At 45.6% G+C, this 22,941-nt stretch overlaps 4 protein-coding genes and 1 pseudogene across 4 annotated transcripts, besides 19 other annotated features; all 5 read right to left on the bottom strand.

The window, feature by feature from the left end:
* Positions 1–22,941: part of a sequence feature (sequence corresponds to BAC RPCI93-3C6) that runs on past both edges of the window.
* Positions 207–227: a microsatellite.
* Positions 264–3,374, bottom strand: Tb927.5.2450 (annotated as a pseudogene).
* Position 2,875, bottom strand: a sequence feature (Adenosine residue substituted by a guanosine residue in other BACs anchored in the same genomic region (RPCI93-29N22, RPCI93-29M12, RPCI93-30M6 and RPCI93-26P12).).
* Position 2,878, bottom strand: a sequence feature (Adenosine residue absent in other BACs anchored on the same genomic region (RPCI93-29N22, RPCI93-29M12, RPCI93-30M6 and RPCI93-26P12). Deletion of this nucleotide restores the open reading frame of the associated model.).
* Positions 4,138–4,162: a sequence feature (AT_rich).
* Positions 4,736–4,769: a microsatellite.
* Positions 4,889–4,911: a sequence feature (AT_rich).
* Positions 5,248–5,284: a sequence feature (T-rich).
* Positions 5,474–5,501: a microsatellite.
* Tb927.5.2440 (hypothetical protein, conserved) lies at positions 5,775–9,308 on the bottom strand (the record flags this gene model as incomplete). Its single annotated transcript, XM_839825.1, has 1 exon — positions 5,775–9,308. One exon carries the CDS (start codon positions 9,306–9,308, stop codon positions 5,775–5,777), a length of 3,534 nt encoding a protein of 1,177 aa, XP_844918.1.
* Positions 10,322–10,350: a sequence feature (AT_rich).
* On the bottom strand, positions 10,677–12,248 carry Tb927.5.2430 (membrane transporter protein, putative; the record flags this gene model as incomplete). Its single annotated transcript, XM_839824.1, has 1 exon — positions 10,677–12,248. One exon carries the CDS (start codon positions 12,246–12,248, stop codon positions 10,677–10,679), a length of 1,572 nt encoding a protein of 523 aa, XP_844917.1.
* Positions 12,903–12,940: a microsatellite.
* On the bottom strand, positions 13,070–15,877 carry Tb927.5.2420 (hypothetical protein, conserved; the record flags this gene model as incomplete). The annotated part of the gene is made up of 1 exon (XM_839823.1): positions 13,070–15,877. The coding sequence occupies one exon, from the start codon at positions 15,875–15,877 to the stop codon at positions 13,070–13,072; it is 2,808 nt and encodes a 935-aa protein (XP_844916.1).
* Positions 16,337–16,359: a microsatellite.
* Positions 16,893–16,930: a microsatellite.
* Positions 17,107–17,133: a sequence feature (AT_rich).
* Positions 17,323–21,342, bottom strand: Tb927.5.2410 (kinesin, putative; the record flags this gene model as incomplete). Its single annotated transcript, XM_839822.1, has 1 exon — positions 17,323–21,342. The coding sequence occupies one exon, from the start codon at positions 21,340–21,342 to the stop codon at positions 17,323–17,325; it is 4,020 nt and encodes a 1,339-aa protein (XP_844915.1).
* Positions 21,600–21,647: a repeat region.
* Positions 21,732–21,789: a microsatellite.
* Positions 21,893–21,929: a microsatellite.
* Positions 22,100–22,122: a microsatellite.
* Positions 22,139–22,159: a sequence feature (AT_rich).

Raw genomic sequence — 22,941 nt, 5'->3', positions numbered from 1 at the left:
GTTTTCTCTCCCCAGTAGATTACGGGTAAAATCCTGTTTTACACATTGTTGCTGTATACGATCACAGAAAGAAACGATAAGGGGTTGAAACGGCGCAATTAAAATAACGTAATGAGGAACCAGTAAAAAGAAAAAAAGAAAAAGGGACGGAATCGCACGTTTCGCAGACACAAATACACGCAAAAAGGAAAAGAGTAACAGTTGCGACACACACACACACACACACAGTGGCTGTGACCACGTTTCGAGACTACCAACGTGTTCAAATTTGTAACTTCACCGCCTCGATGTGCGGCGAGTGGTCGGGATCGTACAATGACTGATCGGCGGATTGCGTACAACTAAATACAGCGAGGCAGCGTCGGTTATCAAATGGCGCGCGACAAACGAAACACCTTGTTCTCGATGAAAAGTTAAGGCTCAGGCACTCCGTGCATAGCCAATCAACGAATGTTTGCCGAATGTTATTGCGGCTCATGCCACAGCCACTGGAGGGGTCATGGACGGAGATGCCAAGCACAAAGCTAATCAATATAGCACAAATATTTATCGACAATACTTGCATAAAGGACGCTAAAGAGCATGGCAACAATACAACGGCAGTGAAAACAGAGGCACATGCAAGGAACAGCAAAAACGTGGCAAAACATGGACCTTTGTTCACAACAGTAACGCGAGAATTTGACTTCTTCCCTTCAATCACACCTTCTCCATTCCCTTTTAGTTGGCCTGAGTGGCGATGGCGACGTTGCCGCTTGATCACTTGACCATCCGCACCATATGAAAGCCTTGGGACTTCCACCGTACACGAATACGTTCGCGGCCGATATCGCTCCAAAGGAACATCATAGAGCTGTCGTATCTCCACCCCTTCGCGGGAAGGAACTCGTCTCAATATGGTATCGAGTGCGTCGGACAACTTCCTCAAATCTCCCTTCGGCACGAAAGATGTCTTGTTTGAGGTAATTACAAGGTGGAAGTCCAACTTTTGCGTTCGCCATCTTTCCTCCTCCGTGAGTTGTGGCCAAGCAGCGTCAACGACTTGCTGAAGCACATCCATATCAGCGAACGGCAGCATTACGGTGGCAAGATGTACTACGTTGCTATCGTGGTAATCCACATGCCACTGCAAGGGAAATGTACTCTCGAGCTCCGCCTGTTGCGGTGAGCGAACCATCACCTCCCCCAGCACCATGGGTAAAAGCGCATGACTTGTAGGCGGTAAAATAGAAAGCAATTGCACTAATGTGTCCGGTGGTGTGGGCTTCACCACAGGAAGCGGCATCCTTTTGATGTTGGCTTCCTTTAAGTACATTGCAAGGTCTATTACTGGTGGAGCATGGTAAAAAGGATAATACCACGACCAATCGGAGTCGGTAGTGGTTGTTGTGTAGTAACGCCACACAAAACAAACTCCTTCAACATACTTTTCGCACGCCTCTTGCACGCTGTTAGAGAGGCCTGTTGACTTCAAGTACGTGTCGCGCCACCTATCATCTATGGTTGAGTGAAGAGCAACTGCTACATCAGCAACGGTTACGTTGTCATTGTTGCTTCCTTTTCTAAATTCGGCGCCGCTGTTGTTGTTTTCTTCATTTGTGCTTTTGAATAAGAGAAACCGCCGGAACTTAACTGCCTCAATCTTTGCATATGCTTCAAACAGACGTTGAAGTTGTGGTAGGTTGATTTCATGAGGCCCTTTCGTTAAGAAACCGTATGGTAGCACTTCAGAAACGTATAACTCCAGTAAGTTGTCGAGGGCACTTTCTCCTGAAAACGCGCTTGGCGCGTGCGGAAGGAAGTCGTTACCAAGCAATATCGAAAGTACAATGATATCGTCAATAATTTTGCTGTTCGCCGGCGACGAGCACGGCCTAAAATTCTTCCAACTTCTTTCTGCCTCAGTTTTCTTTGAAACCCTTTTAGAACGTCGTCCTTTCGGTGATCCACATTCTGTAGAAGACGGCAAGGTGCCACCCTCGATATGGTTCGGTTGACCAAAGAAATAATAACCTGCCGAGGAAACGAGCGTTTTCTTGTCGAATGCCGACTCCGTCGCGGGAGTAAACTTCTTAATATCACACAAAGCACTCACCTCTGAGATGAGGGACCCACCCACCACGCTGATATCAAAATACTCGAATCCAGTGTTAGGTACTGTTGCGACGTGGGCTTCTCTGCTCTCAATGGGGGATTCATTATCGGTGTCGCTACTTGAGTTTTCGCTGCTTTCACACACGGGTACTCCAATTACGCCGTCGCTCTCCTCCTCATCAATATAACTGGGATTCAACGAAATGATGCATGTGTCGTCGATAAAGTTACGTTTCCTACGTGACCGCCTCTCCCGCTGCTGCTGTCGAGCAACAGCTCGCCTCTTATAGGGATTTCTTGTCGTATCACGTAGAATAAACACCTGCGTGATGTGCAAAGATAGCGCCAAGAAAATCAAATCCGCATCTAATCCAACAATTACGTGATTGGCCTTGCCGCCAAACTGTGCCAGTGAAGACTGCGTGCGCAAAAAATCGATGATTTTATGTTCCCCCTCCCCTGGTGTATTTGACCCAGAAAATATCACGCACAACCGTGTCCAGGTGGGGTCATTCCCAGACATTTTCTCATTCAGCATGTTAAGCACAGCGTCAGACACTTTTGCCATGAAGTCGGTACCTGGGCTGATGCAGTTGCTATCAAATTCGAAAGCGGTAGGGTCATCGACAATAACTTCGCCACGGTGACCGAACACATCGTCAGCCACCTGGTTTGATTCCACGTAACGATTTTCGTGCGTACTCTCATAATCATCATCTGTGCTCCTTACACAGAAAGAATTAACCCCGTCCCCGTCGTTCAAGGCATCCCCAGCCTCTTTCTTCCCCTTCATTATGCAACGCACCACTATAGAGTGGATCCTCTAATAGCGTTTGCCGTACTTCATCGAGGTCATCATTGGCTTGCGCCATCTCTGTTGACGTAAACTCACGCACCACCTCCTCTACAATGGCCATCCCACTTTTATTTGGCATGTGAGTGGAGGCAACTTCCCCAGTTTGAGCGGGTGCTGCGCGGCCCATATAACGGCGGGCACGTTGCTGGTTCATCTTCGCCCGTGGCGCAACACCATCGATGGCGATGTACATTACCTCCTTCGGCTGCACAGTTTGTACAAGCAGCTCCAACTCACTGCAAATACATTCCAGTTTTTCCTCTTCCGGAAGGAGTGCAATTGCGGTGTCCGAATCATTATGGCAGCATGGATGAATAATGCCGTTAAGGTCAATGTACAGTCCGTGGACAGACGAGGGGCAGTTCTTAGTTACAATTGCAGGATATTTATTACGCAACCAAGAGGCGAACTTTGGCACGCCCATTCAATATCGGGTTAAGTCGCCTTTGCGGTGGTAACTGTTCCTCCTTACTCTTCACCACACACTTTCCCTCTTATCCCTTTCCTTTCCCTTTCTCTTAATTGGTAAACCACTTAACGCCGCCGCACAGACTTACTTCCCCACTAGTTTCTTCAACACCACGAAGGGATTCCAGCAGTAAATCACTTCCCTTCTAAATGTTTGTTTTCAAAACAAAACAAAGAAAAAAATTGACAGTGACGAAAGATGCAGGTAACTTCAACAAAGAATAATAGCTAAACCATTATGCGAGAATCATCGGTCGTGCTCGGATCATTTCAATGATATATGAGCGATACCAGTAACAAACAAACATCAGATACAGCGTGTCTCCGATAGTCACAATAAAAATACCATGAAGACGGTTGTGCTTTACCGAAGGTATTGCAGACAGCCGGGGAAAAAAAAAACTCACCTCTATAACCCTTTGAAAGCCTTTAAATAATAATTGACTTCAAGAACTATTCCCATCCCCACAGCTAGGTTAAGATTCCACCTAATAAACCGAAATCACATAAAAACAAAAATGAAGGGAACGTGACAGCTAATGAGGCACAAGAAAGAGGTGTAATTAACGAATATACAGAAAAGAAGAAAAGAACAAGTACGTCTCTACCAACTCTGCCAAGAGTTTGCGTGCGTAGTACCAACTGAAAGAACCTTAATGTGAAAACTACAATATTTAACTAATTCATGTGCTTGTCACAGTCATCTGGCATTGAGACTCTTTATTTATTTTTTTAAATTTTTTTCCTTCGTCCTACCGCCACAATCATTGTGATTATAAACTTCTAAAACGTTCCGTTAGCGTTTGGTTCAACAATAACTTATCAGAGCCTTTATTACTTCCCATCTACCGCACCAAATATTTCAAATTGTGGGATCTTCGTGTGATCACGTCTACAAACCTCCATTCCAGCACTGAAAAGTGACCCATAGCGCTCCGCTACCTCTAAATTCTTTTTTTCCCCTTTTAAATGATGATGGAGTGTGAACGTCAATGTGAAAGGGTGCTTGCATTTTTGATGTTAATACAAACGAAAAGGTGACATATGAACCTACCTAGCTAATTGCCTCTTCCGACAGAAAAGTGAAATGAAAGAAAGGAAAAAAAACAAGTTCTTTCTTAAAATAAAACCATGAAAAGGCAACATTTCGTGTTTTATCTTGAAATTATTTATGTTTAACCATATAGTAACACAAATTTACAGCAGTCTATACTTCCCTTTCTGTCTTGATTTGGGTGAAGTGTATTTCCTACAGCATCCTACCCACAGGGAATTAGAAACATGTCGTCACTAAACCGTGAGGGAAGGGAAAAGGTGAATAATAATAATAAGAGTGATAACAATAATAATAGTGCGAGAAATGACTAACAAGGCTCCTACAAAAATAAAACAACCGAATCAATAGATGTTAACAGCGAAGTGAAGCTGTACCTACTTTTAAGGTGCAATTCCCATGGCTTCCTCCCCCTCTTTTTTTATTTTTTAAAAAAAAACTCAAAGCCATCAAACAAACAAATACGAAACAGCAACATCCTCTCTCTAACTTGAGAAACCACGACTCAAAAGCACACCCAAATAGGCGTACACGCAAATATAACTAAGCATACAAGCATAAATATAAACGAACACACACACACACATATATATATATATAGAGTGAGAGAGAAAGAGAGAAAGAAAACAATTTAGCACTCACCAGTTCCTCCCGGGAGCTTTTGCGCATTTGACCCGCTGCTCCATCCCAAGTGAGCGGAAGCGTTTTCCATACAAATATTTCTCACACATCCCACACAAGGTTTCCTCGGCATTCATGACGTTACGATGTTTGAAAAAAAAAAAAGCAAAACAAAAGCAGAAACAGAAACAGCAAACGACGTAAACTCGAATCGTTTGTGTTTGCGTGAGTGTTTGGAGAAAGAAGGAACAAGGACATATTTCAAAGTAGAGGTTATTAGAACATCGTCATAACTCCAACAAAGTTATCAATGTCACCTGCTCCTCAGTTGTGATGAAGTGCAAATCACACGAAAAGAATCAATAAGAAGGTCAAACAAACAAATCAGATCAGATCAGGTCAGGTCAGGGAAAACATGGAGGTGCCGGCAAAACTCAAAGAACTAAAGTTATATAAATGGAGTGACTATCGTGCACGCGGTGAAGTTCTTCACAGAATGGACAATTTTCCGCACATTAGTAGTCCTGTAAGCCAGTAAACAAAGGAAGCAACAAAAAAAAACACTCAATTGCAAGGAAACACGTTACGAAACTCACGCACATAAGTTCACCGCATATCTATTCATTGTTTTCCGCATGCTTGCAAACGCCTATAATGAAATTCTACCCACGTTGTAAAATATCATGAGGCAAGTTGCTGTTCATCAAGCCACCGTGCAACACCACCAGATTTTCCCTCGGCAGAAGCCGCTCGGCTCACGTGACGAGTCGTTGAGTGGGAGCGTCTCGCATGTGAGTGATGTTGTTTCCCCTCAACACTTTTGCTACCCATCAATTTGTACTTGTCGGGCAATGGGGACACATGACTTTCCAACTTAGCCGCTTTAGTTAAAATACCGTCTAATAACTCAATCATATGCTGTGAGCTCTTTGACAGTGGAGCTGTGGTAGAATTAACAGACATGTTGTTACCACCTAATGAATTGGGCATAATAGCGGTTTCCCTTCCATTTGTTGCCTCCTCGCGACCGGCAGCACTGCGAAACTTTCGCTCAGAATCGCGAAGCGAGGCGAACGCCAGACGGACCTCCAAAACTTCTTGGTTTAATTTCCGAGCTTGCTCCTCCAGTGAAACCTTTATTTGACGGAGCAAACGCGCATGACTCCTCTCCCCCGTTGTAGTGCATTTTTCCATGTCACGCAACCACAACGTACGGGAACGTTCCATGCAAGCTCGCCTTGCCAACAGTTCATCCTTTTTCTTTAGTAGCAGCAATCTGGCGTGCTGAAAGCGCTGTTCCAAATCGTGACCTGTCTGCTCAGATGAACAAGCGAACTCCACAGTATTACGCAAAATATGTTCGCCATCTAAATTGCCACCCTGGCTCTTCAATACTGGTTTCTGCTGCCGTCCACCACAAATATCAAGCAAGAACGAGTACGGTGTTGCATTCGGCTTCTCGCTACCGTTTGTCGTATACATTGAAGGTATGGTGGACAATGTGTTGTTTAGCATCGGGGTTGTGAAGGCTGACTGGGGTTGCTTCTGATTAAGAGGAAACCGGGGTGTGTGAAAAGCGTCGTTCGCGACGGATGGAGATGCTGGCATCGGTACGATTGGTGGACGCTGGCAACTGTACAGGGATTTCGTGTGCAACAGTCCCTGCTGCCGGCGAAGCTCCGTCTGAGAAAGCTTCGTGGCATCTTGCAACGCTTTTACACGGTCTTGAAGCTGACGATGCACCTCTTCCTCACGTCTTTGGGCTTCCTCTAATGACACCATGCCTTCAGGTAACTGTGGTGACGTTTGCAGGTGACATTCATTACCCGTCCTCGTCGTATTACTCTTGTAGGGGTCACCAACCGAAGCTGTCGAAAAATCTATCTCTTTCGAACGCTCGGCCAAACATACCTCGAGGTATTGATTAACCAGAGCCTTCATTTCTTTAATCTTCTCAGCGCGGTGCGCTTCACTAACCTTGCGATTTTCTTTTTCCAGTAGCTCTTGAACTGCCTGTAGTTGATTTCCGTGTTTACACCGGGCCTCTTCCGTCGCAGCTTTAACAGCAGCATCAACTCTTTCCTGCAGTAACTTTGTATCCACCTGAGGACTATTTGACTCATATGTATCGGTCCCTTCACGCGCAGACCAAGAGTCCCCTACGGAAAATTTTGGTTTTGGGTGGGCTGCCAACCACTTCCTCTGCAGTACCTTCAATTTTTCAGCGAAATCCAATGACTTTCTGGGATCGAATAGATGCTTTTCTCTCAAGGTCTGCTCATGAGCGCTACGAATGCGATCCATCGTTCTCGCATGCTGCTCGTCTAGCTGCTTCCATGTGCGATCGTAGTTTGGTTGCTCTTCTGCGAGCTCAGCACCTGACGAAAGAGTTATATTGTCCCCCTCGGTTGTATTTAACGACGTTGAATTCGTCCCATTCAACTCGCTCCGCATAAATGATAAAAGCCGCTGTGTTTCATCAACATAACGTGCAGCCTTTTCTTCTAGTGCCTCCTTCAACCTTTTCTCCTCCTCTTCCAAGGAAGGGTGAGGCGTAGAGTTCTGCATTGTGTCTTCGACAGGTTCATTTTTGGATGTCACCTTACCTTTCACAGTGCTTAGAGCTCGTTTCTTTTCTGATTTAAGCTCCTCCAATTCGTTTTCATATCGGTGACGTAAAGCTGACGTAGTTGCCGCAGCTTCAGCAGTTGCTCGCTTCACCGCAAGTTCTAACGAAGACTGGGCCTCCTTAATATCAGGATGACTTTCGCCTGCAGTGCTAACGGGGGGTGCTGGAGAAAACTCTGAGAGCTTAGCCTTAAGTTGTTTTTCAGCTGACAAACGTTTCTCCTCAAGGGCCTTTTTCAGAGATCCCACGGTTGACTGAGTGTTAGCTGCCAGCTGTTTGCTCTCTTCCTCTAACCGTTTGGTATGCGCTTTCCTCCGTTCTTCTTTCTCTTTTTCAAGTTTGGCAGCAGCGGCCTCCTTCGCTTTCTTACACTTATCGTCACCGCTGCCACTTATTCTCTCCTTCGCCTCCGCTATGCGTCTCTGCATTTCACCCTCCAGCTTTGCCTCTTCCCGCTGTAGTAGTAAACCCAGTGCCGTTACCTGCTTGCGTGCCTCATCATACTCGCGCTGTTTTGCCGACAAGACTGCATCCATTTTACTTTTCTCAAGTTGCAATTGCTCCTCAGATTCGTTGGCTTGCTGTAGTTCCGCGTTTAATTCCTTCTCACATTCGGCACTAACCATCCGAATTTCGGCTTCCAACCTAAGTCTTTCTTCGGCAAGTTGCCGCTCCTGCTGTATTCTCATTGTACGACGCCGTGCGTCGTTTTCTTCATCTACACGTTGCCGGATTGACGCTTCCATGTCTCGAACACCTTCAGGACACTTTCCCTTTGATCCTATTGCAAAGTTACCTTTCCCGCTGTTGCCTCTACCACTTCCACCACCAATGGCTGTGGACGGAAGACCGCCCTTTCCAGGTTCTAACAAACTAGACATATCCAGTTTTGCACGCTGAACAGGAGCAGGAGTCCGCAAGGCACCTAATTTTCCGGCAGCTTCACCCACCAGTGCGCCATCCCTTGACCCCTGAGTGCTAAAGGAGTGACTCGATGCGTCAACAGTAGAGGTTAGAGGGACCGGTCTTGCCGTCATAGCACTGACATGATTAATGGAATGGGCATTACCACCAGATCCCTTTTCGAGTCGGGACACATGCCCTTGTCGACGAAGGTTAGCAGCGGTTTCTGCACTAGAGTCTGCATCGTCGGAAGAAGCGGATGACGACGCTGAGGAATACGATAACGACGCGGAGCGTATCTTCATATTTGTACTACCATGCTTACTGCCACTAATTAATGCAGAAGCATTGGCTTTCGTCCTCTCTAAATCGACCTTCTGCCTGAACATATCGTCGAGAGGATGGTCCCAGCTACTTTCACCAGTGCGAAAGTTAAAATAATACGGTTCTTCGTCACCAGTACGACACGCCTTCCACTCCTCAGGAAGCGGGGTCTGCAGCCCCTCGCGTGCAATCCACAAAAGATGTTTCTCTTCTTTAACATCTATTCCAATAAACTCCGCATATTCATGCAGTTCCTCCTCTGTGGGTTCATGATCCGGATCACAAGTATCGGGAAGTACCACAGAAATAACTCCGTCCTCACCGCGGAACACCTCACCCACCTTAGGGATGACAGCCATGTGGCCCTTCTATCAACCTAAACGCTCGACACCTTCCGTTAAAAAACCAACCACAACAAAAAAAAGTCTTCATTGTTTCCAACAAACTCGAAATAACAACGTAAAGAGATTCATACAGTACCATGACACTGTAACCGATTTCAGTACATGGCAATAGTGTCTCCACAGGGCAATTCCCCTCAATGGCCTTTTCGGATTCTCAGTAAGAAGTACTTTCCACAGCAATGACTCTTAACCTTAGGGGCACCACATCATCACAGTGGTTATTATATGAAAGTATTCAACCACATGCAACAATGACTCACTACGACAACAACACTGCGTCGGTACGACAGTAGTAAAAGCAACAAATTCAATATGGAACTGCGATGGGTCGTGAATTACATTCCACTTTTGCGTCTCAGTTATTGAGAGTCATTTACACCAATACAAGCATACCCCCACCCTGGGACATACCCTTTATAACAACCTTGCCAACATACAAAAACAGTACAGCAGTTGCCGCGTCACGCTGCAGGCACCATCTAATGTTAGAAAAACTATCTCATAACTAAAAAGAATAACAAATTATATTATTGGAATATACGGGGTAGCATCATCACTTCCGGATTCACCTGATGCGCTCTTAACGTCGAGCACTACAATCGTGACTGACACATCGCATCACACATCCCATTCAACCACATACACTTTGTATGCCGAAATGGGTGGGGTCATAGAGGAAAATATCAACTCCTGGTGGCTTATGTCTATCACTATCAGATCAGAGTTAGAAGAAAAAAAAATGAATACAGCAGTGGCAAATTGGGGGAGAAAATAAAGTAATGACCCTGGTAGTGTAAATGTATGTGGTAACGTAAGAATTGTGTCGGCTACAATTACCACAGCAATCAAAAAATCTCACAAAACGTCTACGGAGACTGCAAAGAGTAAGTGACTGTAAGAAAGGAAGACACCAATGCAGCAACAGGCACCTTAATTAACAAGGGCTGCCTGCCACATACTAAGAAAAGAAATTTTTAAAAAATAGTAAAAAATATATGATGTGCGATAACGATAAATTCCTTGCCCACAACATAACAACTACTACTAAAAAATAATTAATAATAACTCACCATTGAATATGGCTCCATGAGTCGGAGAATATTACGTACTTCCGTTAACAACCCCAGTAGCTGCCACATTTCAGACTCAATCCACTATTTACTCAGATTACCTTCTCGAATCCTTTCACATTACGACCAAAACTTCCTAAACCACTACTCCATCGTCGTCCGGATCTGTACAGTTAACACCAACGGTAGCAACAGTACGCCGACATGAGGCTGCTTTAGACTAAATAATGTGAAGGTTCTGCACATACGCTCCTTACTGGTGTCGCCGACTCACATCTTCCTGCTCGGTAGAGTTGGTCGTAACACGTGTAGGGGCATTACTGGACAAAGTAGTTATTACATCACCTTCGGCGCCAATGGGTTCATTCACCTTTGCCACATCCTCCAAAACACCGCTCTCCTCACTCTCCTCCCACTCACCATCATATACTTCCACGGATGGTTTCAGCGTATCCCACTTAATGTAACGCATCATCATGTACAGATACGTTGGAAAGCCAACTACAGCGGCACCAACAAGGGGACCGAGCCACAACGCCTGTATACCAAAACCAGTGAAAAAGAAAAGTAGAAGACCCAGTGGCACACCAACGACGGAGTAGACAAGACAGATAACAATGGCGCCTTGCTTCTGCATTCCACACCCACGCAGCACGCCCATCATGCAGCTCTGAAACGCATCGAAAATATGATAAACAAACACATAGTTCATTAAGGAACCAACAATCTCCACCACCTTCTCGTCGTCGGTAAAAATACGCGGGTATAGGTTCCGAGTGGCCAGAAGAATGGCAACATTGCATAACGAAATAGCGACGGAAGTCCCCAAACACAAAATGGCGAGACGGCGAGCAAACATCGGTCTCTCCTCACCAATTGCTCCACCAACTAACACAGAAGCAGCAATAAATGTTCCAGAGGTGATGGCCCAACAAATACCAGACATTTGATAAGTAATGCCAAAAGCAGCTAATTCCTCTTTCGTGCCAAAGCCAGCGCAGATGCTGTTTATCTCCAGTGCGACCCACTCACTGAGCATCATAGCCATTGATGAAAGACCAAGCTTAAGTAAGGGTCCCCAATTACGGTAGATTGCATCCTCAATACCGCCCCAGGTAGCGAGATACTTTTTAGTCACAACAACATAAAGCACCAACCCAGTGGTAGTGCATATCATGAGAAGAGACCACCCAACAGCAACACCAGAGAATCCCATCACTTTAACCAGTCCAATAAGGAGAAAGGGGTACACAACGGCGCCAATAACAAGACTCACAGAGAAGGAAGTGGAAAGGTGCTGGCACGCGAAGTAGCGACGCAGTAGCTCTAGCAACATGGCGAAGAAACTACCCCAAATCGACAAGCGACAGAACTCACCCGTGAAGTCAATCACAGCTGGATCTTGTCCCATGGCCACCAGCACTCTGTCCAAGAAAAGGATAGCCGGAGAAAGTAGTACGAATGTGATGAGGAGCATTATGAGCATCCGCAGAGTGTAGACACCGTACATCTTATCCTTTGGATTACGGCTAAATGTATGGGAAAGCTTAGTTTCAAGGGCTCCAGAGAAACCGGCACCAAATGCAAACACTGTGGCGTTCACTAGCCCGTTCGCAAGCGAAGCGCCACCCAACTCCCTCACACCAATTTTCCCAACAACAGCAAGCAAAGTTATTCCAAGCGAAAATTGAGCAACCTGAGCAATGCTTAACTTCACAGTCAAGACAAGTATGCGCTTCAGCAACGTGAGGGTGGGAACGTGCCTAGGAAGACTTTCATGCGACACGCCAGCAGCAGCCGCAAAAGAGGCTGAAAGTGTCTGCATTCGTCCTTGTATTCCTGTCTCTTTCCGTGGCCCTCAGTTTTCTTACCTCACCGCCCCAATCTAAGAGGCGACACACACCTCCTTATGAGATATGTCGGTGCCGCAACAACACCAACCGCCTCCCTTCACCTTTGCACTAACTAGCGCCTTCAGCCTATGATACTACAGCATACATGGAAAAGTAAAGGGCAAAAGCACAAGTGCATGAAACTTTTAACGACTTGGCACCACCCAACACCATGACACTGTAACCGATTTCGGTACATGGCAATAGTGTCTCCACAGGGCACTTCCCCTCAATGGCCTTTTCGGATTCTCAGTAAGAAGTACTTTCCACAGGAATGACTTATATATTTACGTTCATATAATAAGGGTGATTCCTAACGAGATTCGTATTTTTAATAATTGCTGTTTAACCTCTGCACACTATTTTTTTTTTGTTCATTCTCTCTTTTCCACTTATCCTTTGTGAGTGGGAATGACAGACTGCTTTGTCGTTTGATCCCTACACATTGTTGCAGGTATTGTGCGTCTCTTTGTGAAACTAGTGTCTACAGTGCATGTGAATAAAACATGGATCGGGGTTTGCTAGTTCCATAAGATTCCCTTGTGTACTGTACAGAATTTTATTTGGAGTGCGAGACATAGAAGCAGATAAATAAATATAAATAAATATATATATATATATATATCAATAAAGTGGGAAACAGATGGGTCAGTCAAATAGTTGAAGAAGTCTTGGAATCCACCAATAAGTTATTGTTTATTTAGGTTTTCGAAAAATCACAAGCGTGTAGAGAAAAATGGCACTTTACGTGACTCTACAGGATGAAGTAATCCTTTTCCTTTGTGCGATCACCCTCACTATTTCCTTCGATAGCTGTACTGGCGACCATGCCGCTCCCTGTGACGGGGTATATTGAAAGGTTTGGGCTGTAAAGCTTGCGTTTCTGCCCTTGCGGTGTTAGCCGCCGTCCCTCAAGGTCCGTAATACCAAGAGTTGCGCTCACGTTAAAACGAGAACCAAGTTGTAGAGCGCTCTTCTCCCCATCCGGTGAATCAGCTCTTTTCCTGTGGGAAAGGACACGACCAATCACAGCCCTACAGAGTTGCCGTGCATCATGAAATAATGACAAATGCAGTTCTACTGAAGGTGTCCTTCGCACAATGACGGGAATGCTGATAGAAAGTAGCCCGCAGGCATCATTACTCTTGTGAAAACTTCCGCTGTCACAAACGTCTCCCGACGACGGGGAGTAGCAGACGATGAAATTTCCCTCTTGTTTCCCAACAACATTCATTATATCTCTTACCCAAGGCACCGTTAATTGATGTTGTTGCATGTTAATGTCACTTGATGTGCCGCCCACACCCGCAACCAGTCGCCGCGCCAAAACAGTTGGATCCATCTGATGCTCGTTTATCTTCAACACCTGATTAGACAAAAGCCATTGCAACTGCAGTAGTGGGAGCTTCAGCACACGTGATGTTGCGTAAGGACGCAAAAGATATGCGCCCACTGCAGTTAAATTTCCGGTTTCTGCCTCGATAACGGTTGTTCCAAGTTCCAACAACTCTGACTTGGAGCAAAATGAAGAAGGAGTTGCATCGAGATGGGACCACGTAGCGTTAGATAAGATGATGAGTCCATGACCCTCCTTCCAAGCAGCACAAAGATTGCATTTGGAGAAAAAGAACTCCAGCTGACAAGTATTGTTGCTAAAAAAACCGCCAAGGAGCCTTTGCAACAACATGTTTCCCGCCGCCAGCTTGGCCACACCGTAGGTGTGTAATACAGATCCACATGTAAGTGCGCCTGTGGATGAATTTCCCCTCACGGGATCCTCGGTACCTTCCACTTTGACGGTCCCGTATCTGCTGGCGTGGTTGGTGGGCGAAAGTTGATTCAGGTTGACAGGTAATTTCCTCAGCAATGCAACGAAAAAGCCTTCGGCCCCTCCATTACAATGCGGCATCACCCTCAAGCAGCAAGACTCAAGTGCCGACTGAATTTTCTCGTTCCCTTCGTAAGGGAAGAGATCTGTCAAAGTAGTCGGGTTGCCTTCCCCCTTTGCCTCCGCTTCAGCTAACGTATTCAGAAACCCCCCGGCGCGAGAAGGTACAACCCAGCGCCGTAACCCACGGCTGAACCGCCAACCGCTCTTCTCCCGTAATTCCCGTGGAGGCTCCACCAACTCCACTGCACCATCACGTAAAACTGCCGCGATTACTGCTTCATCCTCAAGAGGGTTAAGTGTGCACGTTGAGTACACAATGTGTCCCCCAACCGAACACAAATTCACCGCACGACGGAGCAACCGTAGTTGCGTTTGCATAAATTGCAATCCTCGTAGTGGATGCCACATGCGCCACGACATGGCGTCACGTTGCATGCGACCCTCACCACTGCACGGTGCGTCTACGAGAATCTTGTTGTATTTATTGCCTCCAGAAGCTCCAGTTTCAAGTGGCAAAGACTGGCCATGAAACTGAGTGACGGCAACGGTGGGGCTGCTATTACGTAACCTCTGCGCCAGCTGACGGCTCCGAGGGGGTGAGACGTCGTTCGCGACAATGCACCCGTGATGAAAGTGTGGGTTCGATGAAGGTAACGAAGTGGATCTGAGTGAAGATACGTAGTCAAGCACCAGGGATGTTTTGTTCCCTGGTGACGCACAGAGATCTAAAACTGCGTCTCCAGGTCGGGGATCAAGAAGAAGCACAGGCAACATACTTGAAGTTGACTGAAATGAAATGAGGTGTTCACTGGCGAGGGTATGTAGCAACTGACGGTTAGCAAGAAGCACAGAATGCGGTACGTTCGGGGAGTCGTGCATAACAAAGGCAGCGCACTCCTTTGGAAGCCAGTGTAGTGGTTCAATTCCAGGGCGTCCACTTATGATTTCCGCCGTGGCGGCTCCGTACATCTGGGAGGTGTGTACCCGAAAAGCTGCGGGTCTACGCCCAATCATAGCCCTAAATAGTTCCATTAGTTCCGCTTCATCCGCAACGAGGCCTTGGCGAATGAAGTAACGAGAGAACGAAGTATTTGGCGCAGTCACACTGCTCACACGTTGCCTACTAAGAGACTCCAGGGCAAACCCCGAATAGTCGCCAAGTAAAGAAACACTGCCTTCCGCACTATCAAAGCCACCGGTACTATTTGATAATGCTGGTGGTAGTGGAGCACCATCCTTCTGGTGTTGTTGCGATAAACCTCGTTTTGTTTCACCATCAGTGCACTGCTTATCATGGAATTTTTGAATTATTTGCTCGATCACACGCATTTCATCAGCATTCGTGCACGTCGCGAATGCGTTTTTCACCCACATCGGATCCACAACCCTCAGTTGTAGCTGTTCTGACTGTTCCACCAGCAATTCCATTGTTGCTCGAGACACGGCATGACTGCCCCGCCGGGCGGCCTCGCTGAGAATGAGACTAATGCTACCACGGAACCAACTCATGCGCTGACGCGGTGTATCTGCATAACGCGATGGAACCTTTATTATGTGGCGACGCATTGCTTCCTGAAGAGATTTAGCGTCCTTGAAGGGTGAAAAGAGATGGCCGATGTCGTTACGGACAGACCGAAATGAATCATACCGAATAATATGGCAGTGTCTCATTCTCGCCTTGAATTTCACACGACTACGGAACGTATATATCTAAGTATATCTATATTCCTATATGTGCGCAGCCGCTTATCTATTTCTTCGCCGCAATATAGTGTTGTGAATAATGTGAAAACGGAGGGTCTTTGGTTGCGTAGCTCCCCCCAAGCCCGTACGCCACTGTGGCGGTAGTACAAAGCGCAGCAACTTAACGACCTTTGCAACAACAAAAAGAAAAGAAACGAACGCACAAGCTTATCACAAACACACACACACACACAAAGAGAGAGAGAGCGTAATATATCGGCGGTTGTACACGCGGTTTCTTTCTGTAACTCCCAAAAAAATCACGCCAGTACGTATACTTTTCCCATCTTGGGCGAGGGTAATAACTAACGGTTGAAAGTCAAAAGCAAACGGGAGAGTTGTAAGTGAACTGTATGCACCAGTACATTCCACAACACATTATTAGCAATATATATATATATATATATATACGCGTTCACACTCTTCCCCTCCGCTTTCCTCATGTACTCCTCTCCCCTCAGTATTGTTAACATGTCAAGTGCTTGAAGAAGTTGCTACCTCTTTGCTCGCTTTTTAGGCACCCCCCCCCCTCTCTTTTCCTTCCGTCCTACCCTTTTCCTTCACTGTATTGTTGCAATTATTATTCCTTACTCTCTTTCATCTCTTCCTACGGACTCTTTCAGGTTTAAAGGAGGAAAAAGGGGAAAGCGTCATGTGCATACACGTACATGTAAATACGAAAACAGCAAAAGCGAGCATGTATGAGGAAACCCCTTAAGAAATTCGTGAAGAAGGGAAAGTTAGGCAAAAAAAAAGGAGGGAACGGTTAAAGAACGAAGAAAGGGGAATAACGACCACTTCAGCGGTCGAAAAAATTACCGTAAATCCTCTCGCACACAAATTAAAATAAATCAGCAAGAAAACACGCAAGAACTCACCTTATCTACACTCCCTTCAGTGGGGTACACAAATCGACGCGAGCTGCAGTACACATATGTCTTTGATATATATATATATATATATATATGTACATATGTATATCTGTGCTCTATCGGGAGAGAAAAAAAACTGTGGAAAAATGAATGCGGGCGACAACACTCCCCGCCGTACAATCGGAGACGGAGGTGTGACATGTAAAATGTTTACTCCTTCCCAACTTTTTTTTCGCGCAAGAACGTTCATTACCCCCGAAATAACGTCCTGCACTTGGCACATACTATTTTTTAAAAAAATAATATAAAAAACGAAAGATAAAACACCCTAAGTCAAACGGATACCCTTCCCATCTTCCCATAGCGTATATAAACATATATATGATGCGCATGTTTATTCGGAGTCAGTGTGTGTGTGTGAACCACTGTGTCTATATACGCGAACAAAAACAGAAAAAAATAAATATACGAGACGCAGTTTACTTCATCCCTCTACCAACCTTAAGTTCTAACAAGACTTTCCTGGCTAAGGGCAAGGCCGAGTAGCTTACGGAGCTCCTTCACCTCGTTGCGTATAGCACCCCATTCCCCAGCTTTTGGAGGTTCGGTGTGACACTCAAGGCGGTTGAGTGTCACTAGTGATCGCTCAATTGCCTCCCTCATGGACCGCGAAACGCCTCCACCACCACTTTGTGGGAAATGAGACGGGGATATGGCTTTCGAACTCACGGGAGAACCATTTGAAGAGGCAGCGGCACCATTCCTATCACCTTTCCTCGATATGTTATCCTTCTTTGAATTCACTTGATTCATTCCACTGTTTATCCTCGTGTCGTTAGGACTACCGCTACCAGGACTCTCATTATGTGTTGCACTAGAGGGTAGCATATTCTGAAGCATTCGCAGTTCCTGCAGTTCACGCTGTTGCTCGGCAATACGGTCCAACAGTTTGGCATTCTCGGTATTGCGCCTCTCAAGGGTTTCTTTCAACTCCAATTCCTTGCTTTCATAACTATCATCTTCATCGCAGGTTGCGTCTTCCTCATCGTCATCCGTCTGATCCAAAGTGGCGAAGGGGGCGTCGTTTTCGACCACCTCAACCGGGTAGCGCAGAAGCTCTATAGGTGTTGTTTTTGTCGGATGTAATAAACTGCTTGGCGAAGCGGGAAAGTCCACATGTTGGACTGTACACTTGTTTTCCGTAAAAATGAACACATCTACTTTCAGGCCACGTGCCGGTTCCTGGCCATTTTCCGTACGTACCATTCCCTCTACTTGCACGGTAACGGCTCCCTGACTTTTGTATTCCACAGACGCCTCCGCATTCCAGTACGCATCAATACCCTCTAGCTTCTTTCCCTTGGCATTGAAAAGCCGCACGCGGAGAAACGAACCTGGGCTGCTGGCAACCGCAACCATCCTTCCCTTTGTGTCTAACTGAATAGAAAGGGGTTTACCCGCCCATTCGCCCGAAGAAGTTGTGCAATACCATTCGGACTTGCTTCCATTAATGGGGGCGATAGCGACATCGTCCGTATCGCAATAAACAGAGAGGCGCCACGTGTCCTCGTAAGGCGTTTCTGTGAAGGGTATGTAAGTGTATGATTCACCGGCTGTGAGGTTAGCCGAAGTTGTGATATAGCTGTTGCTTGCAAAACTGTTGCTAGCAACAAATGTGGACTTCTGCGGGAGAGGAACAAGTGCCTTTAGGTACCGTTTCTCACCGTTACTGTTAGTGAAAAGCCGGCCGTACAATCTGGGGCGTGTATTTTGCTCCTCCGCCTCCTCGTCACGTGAATAGGCCCGCTGCTGATCAAGTGAGAGGTACGAAAGCACAAACACGCAGCGGCAGTTTTCTTTCGGTTGAATAGAAATTTGCGGGTTGCATCGCCAATCGAATCCATCACCACCGCGGCCAGTGAATTCTGTCCAACAACCATCTAACACCGTGCGGACCCAGCCTACCTGCTCAGGAACTGCAGTTAATTCAATGGAACTATCTGCAAATGCGGATAGTGCGAATTCTGTTTGGCGTCCTCGCTGGCTTGTGAAGGGAACGACAACGTACGGTACTTCACTTGGCTGCAAGGTGCAGTGGAGGACGTTTTCACAATTTGATGTGTATTTTCCAATTTCAACCATGCGGCCGTGGAAATCTACCTGCTTCAGTCCCGCTTTGGCGAGTTCGGGATCTCCTTCAAAGAGGGCAAGCCCCATATAAACCGTATTATTCTTCTTCTTTTTGAGCATACGAGTTTCATACAAAACGTCCTGAATCATAAACGCGACGTCAGTGGGTCTGCTCACATAGAGATAAAACTGTGGGTTATCCATGAAGGTAGAAAAGATCGGCCGGCCACCAGATGAAGTGAATGACCATTTGTCCACAATTGTCACACCATAGTACGGGAACGGTGAACCCGTTTCATGCGCTGTCGCTCGACCAAATCCTTCACGTGCCGTGTTAACACCAAATGCTCTTGCGAGACCCTCCAGAAGACGGAATTTAACCTCACCGTAACGTGGATGGTCCTGTGCGATATCGAGATTTTGCTCATTGCTGCAGCACAGATTCACGAGTGCGTAAGAGGCGAGTATGGGTACCTGATGATCGCGCGTCCCTGCGTTACTGAATAAGACATCAATAAGTAGGTCAATACCTCCGAAAGACGCTATCACATCCTGCATTTCGGGGTCTCCATGGGACAGGCGACCAATACAGTTAGTTGCAGACTTTATAAGATTTACCACCTCCTCCGGCGTGTTCCGAATTGTTTCAAGTAGTTTCGGAACGATATCAAGTCGCTCAAATGTGCGGCGTGCCTCCGGGTACAGGTCGACAATGGTAGCGACAGCGGTACAGGCTGCCTCTTGAACCTGCTGATTCGGGTAACTGTATATTAAGTCGACCAGTTCTGTGTAAACAGCTGGGGAGAGGCTTTGTTTATTCTTCAACGAACCACGGCATACCGCCTCCAGTGCTACGCAAGCAGCCTCTTTACAGCGCTCCTCCTTTATATGCAAGAGCCGTGTTAATGCCTCAACACCATCAATTTCTACAAACATGTCACGTCCCTTGTCATCTAAGACACTTGCGATCGTCTGCGCGGCGTTGGAGCGGTAAAACGTCGAGGCGGAGCGATCAACGAAATGAACGAGGTGCTGCAAACCCCCCAACTCACGAAAACTTCCCTTCGACTCAGGGAATAAAACGCAGTGAGAAGTGAGGTCATCAAACGTCTCGGGCAAATTCGCCATAATACGTGCCAGTTCCGTCTGCATCTTGAGCTTCTTTCGTTGTCTCCGACCTCTACTGTCACTGAACTTCCCGGGCCCTTCATCGCCATCTTGAGGAATTTGTTTTAATTTAAGGAACTCCGCGGCCTCACTACTCTTGTCACGCAGGGCTTCCTCCAAACTGGCAATGTGAGACCGCATACGCTCAATCATTTCCTCCATCTCGGCCAAGCGCGTGTAATCAATAGCATTTCGTACCGGCCGCAACACTAGTTGCAGCGCTCTCTTGCCAAATTCAATCGTTGAGTTGGTTTCTGAACGCCAGAGCGCACTGCATGAAACCGCCAGTATGAAATGAATGAGGTTTGATCCACCTATACTGGACTGCAACAAGTATGTAAGTTTACTGTCCTTATATGGAATATGGACACGACGACCCTTATGCTTGGCTTGCTCTACCAGTTTAGACACAACATTCCCAAGTGCACTGAGAGATTTATTAATATGTATAGCCTCCTTCATGAGATCCCCAGTGGCACCGGAAAGTGCTATACGCTCTGACCCCGCAAGATCAACAAGGTTCAGCTGTGCGTGGGAACCCGGCAGTGACGGCTCATCCCACTGGAGCTTCATCATCATGATCATGTGACTTCTGGATGAGACAAGATTCATATCTGTTGATGATGTCGTCCTCATCTCCGAAGCCTTTTTGTACAGTTTCATGCTCTCTTCTAAACTACGGACACGTGTCCACGTAGCGTCACGTGCTATATACTGCCCTGTACGATCCATGTGTATTTCCAGCTGCTTCTGCCCTGCTAGCAGATCCTGTATTTTCTCCTGGTATATTTGAACCAAACTCACCTCACATACGGGCCGACTAATATCTGGGTTTCCCTTGAACCGCTCAAATATAGCGCGTACCAGCCGTGGGGTGACTCCAAGGCGCTCCGGTTTACTGTGATCCCCCTCCATGGTATATGTTTTCCCACTTCCCGTTTGGCCGTATGCAAATATTGAGGCATTATAACCACTGAAGAGTGTGTTGAGCACTTCTGGCCCAATTGTATCAAATATATTTGCCTGCGTTGCGTCGCGGTCGAACACACAATCGAAACGCGTTTGCAACTCAGCACCACTTTCGTCTTTTCTAACAAAAAGTGTGTCACGCATACGCTGGTCACCGTGACAAATAAGTTCGCCATTCCCTTCCCGTTTTTCCCGTTCATTTAGGGGCCGAATCCGAACATACACGCGTGGACGTGAAACCGCAGCTTTGCTCATTGCAATTGTTTTTCTTTTGTTTCTATCCTTCACCTCTGTTTAAATTCGTCACAAATTCCTTTTGTTGACTTTAACAGTGCGGTCGCAACTGCCTTGAAACAGTTGCCTTCCGCACAGTAATATATACTATTCTTCCTCAAATCACACAACTGCACGCACTAACAAACAACTAAGCAGGGTCTCTAGAAAAAAAAACAAAGACTGAGAGAAAGTGAAGAAAAACAAAAAAATGTACTTCCGTTCGCTCCAACTATCTACCTTTTCCTTCTTTCTCTTTTCTTTTTCTTCTTTTTGTTCCCTTTCCTGTGATACAGTTAGCGCCTCTTTCACTTCCTTTCACGTTCCCTCTACCCACGTGTTTACTCACTCTTCCTTTAACTTGTTTCCTTTGTGTGTGTGTGTGTGTGTGTGTGTCTGTGTGTGTGTGTGTGTGTGTGTGTGTGTGTGGTGCTTTTGTGTCGTATTACCTCTTTCCTTCTTTTCTTTTGGCGATTTTCCTTTACTTTTATTTCCTTGTTGAATAACTTGGTGACTCGGATGGCCGCTTACTTATACAAATATATATATATATATATTTGTATATGTATCGGAAATGAGGTGTTTCCTCTCTTCCAGCGCCACCAATTGTCACACACCTATTTTTTCCACCTGCCCTCCTCCTTTGAAGCAATCGTAACTATTTCCCCCCTGCACGCCGCTCAAACACGAGAGCAGACGGCGGATTCCTAAGAACTTTATGCCCCTTCCTTTTGTTAATTATATATATATATATATATATATGTTCACAGAGAGAGTGAAATAAATTTAAATAATAAATGTAAGGAAAAAGTAGAGGAAGAAGAATAAGAGAAAGGGGAGAAGCAAATGTATAACACTTAAAAAAAAAAAGATTATGTAAAGCAAAAAAAATTTTTAAAAAGATAACGACGGCAGAACAAAATGTAATACAGAAAGCTGAAAAATTATAAAATATTGGCATGCCCATTAGCAAACGGGAAAGATATTACTTGTGTGCACTTGTTTAAGCATCTATGCTTATCTCTCAAAAAAGGGAGCTTTGTAAGAAGAGAAAAAAAAGAAAGTTATAAATACAAATAATATACTTTACGAAGTTTCTTATTTCTTTTCTTTTTTTTTTTGGTTTTTGTTCCTCACCCCTTTACGCGCACCGTCCATGATTGAACAAATCACACAAAAAGTGTAAAATAAAAAAAATGAAAAAAGAAAAGAACCCAAACGGTATTTTCGTTCGCCACGTAATAATCACCTCAGTAAAAAATGTCAGAAACGTCCTTTCATCTGTCTCCTTTCTCTTGGAGCTATTGTTACTGTTGTTGTTGTTTTTTTTTGTTTTTGCTGTTATATTTCTGTTACTATTACTTTGAGAAATTTTCCTTCATTTCTTCATAAATTCTTTTCATCACACCATCACAATAATAACAATAACATGACCAACGTATACACACATTCACAAAACCGAATATATATATAAGCATAATAAGTAAAAGAGAGTAACAATAATAACCTGTACCGCGAGGATTCCTTTTTCCTTCGCCTCACTTCCACAACCACGCTAAACCTTCACCCATTTACTTTTAA

The sequence above is a fragment of the Trypanosoma brucei genome, chromosome 5, assembly GCF_000002445.2.
Source record: "Trypanosoma brucei brucei TREU927 chromosome 5, complete sequence".
NCBI lineage: Eukaryota > Euglenozoa > Kinetoplastea > Trypanosomatida > Trypanosomatidae > Trypanosoma > Trypanosoma brucei.
This window is presented reverse-complemented; position numbering and strand designations above follow the sequence as displayed.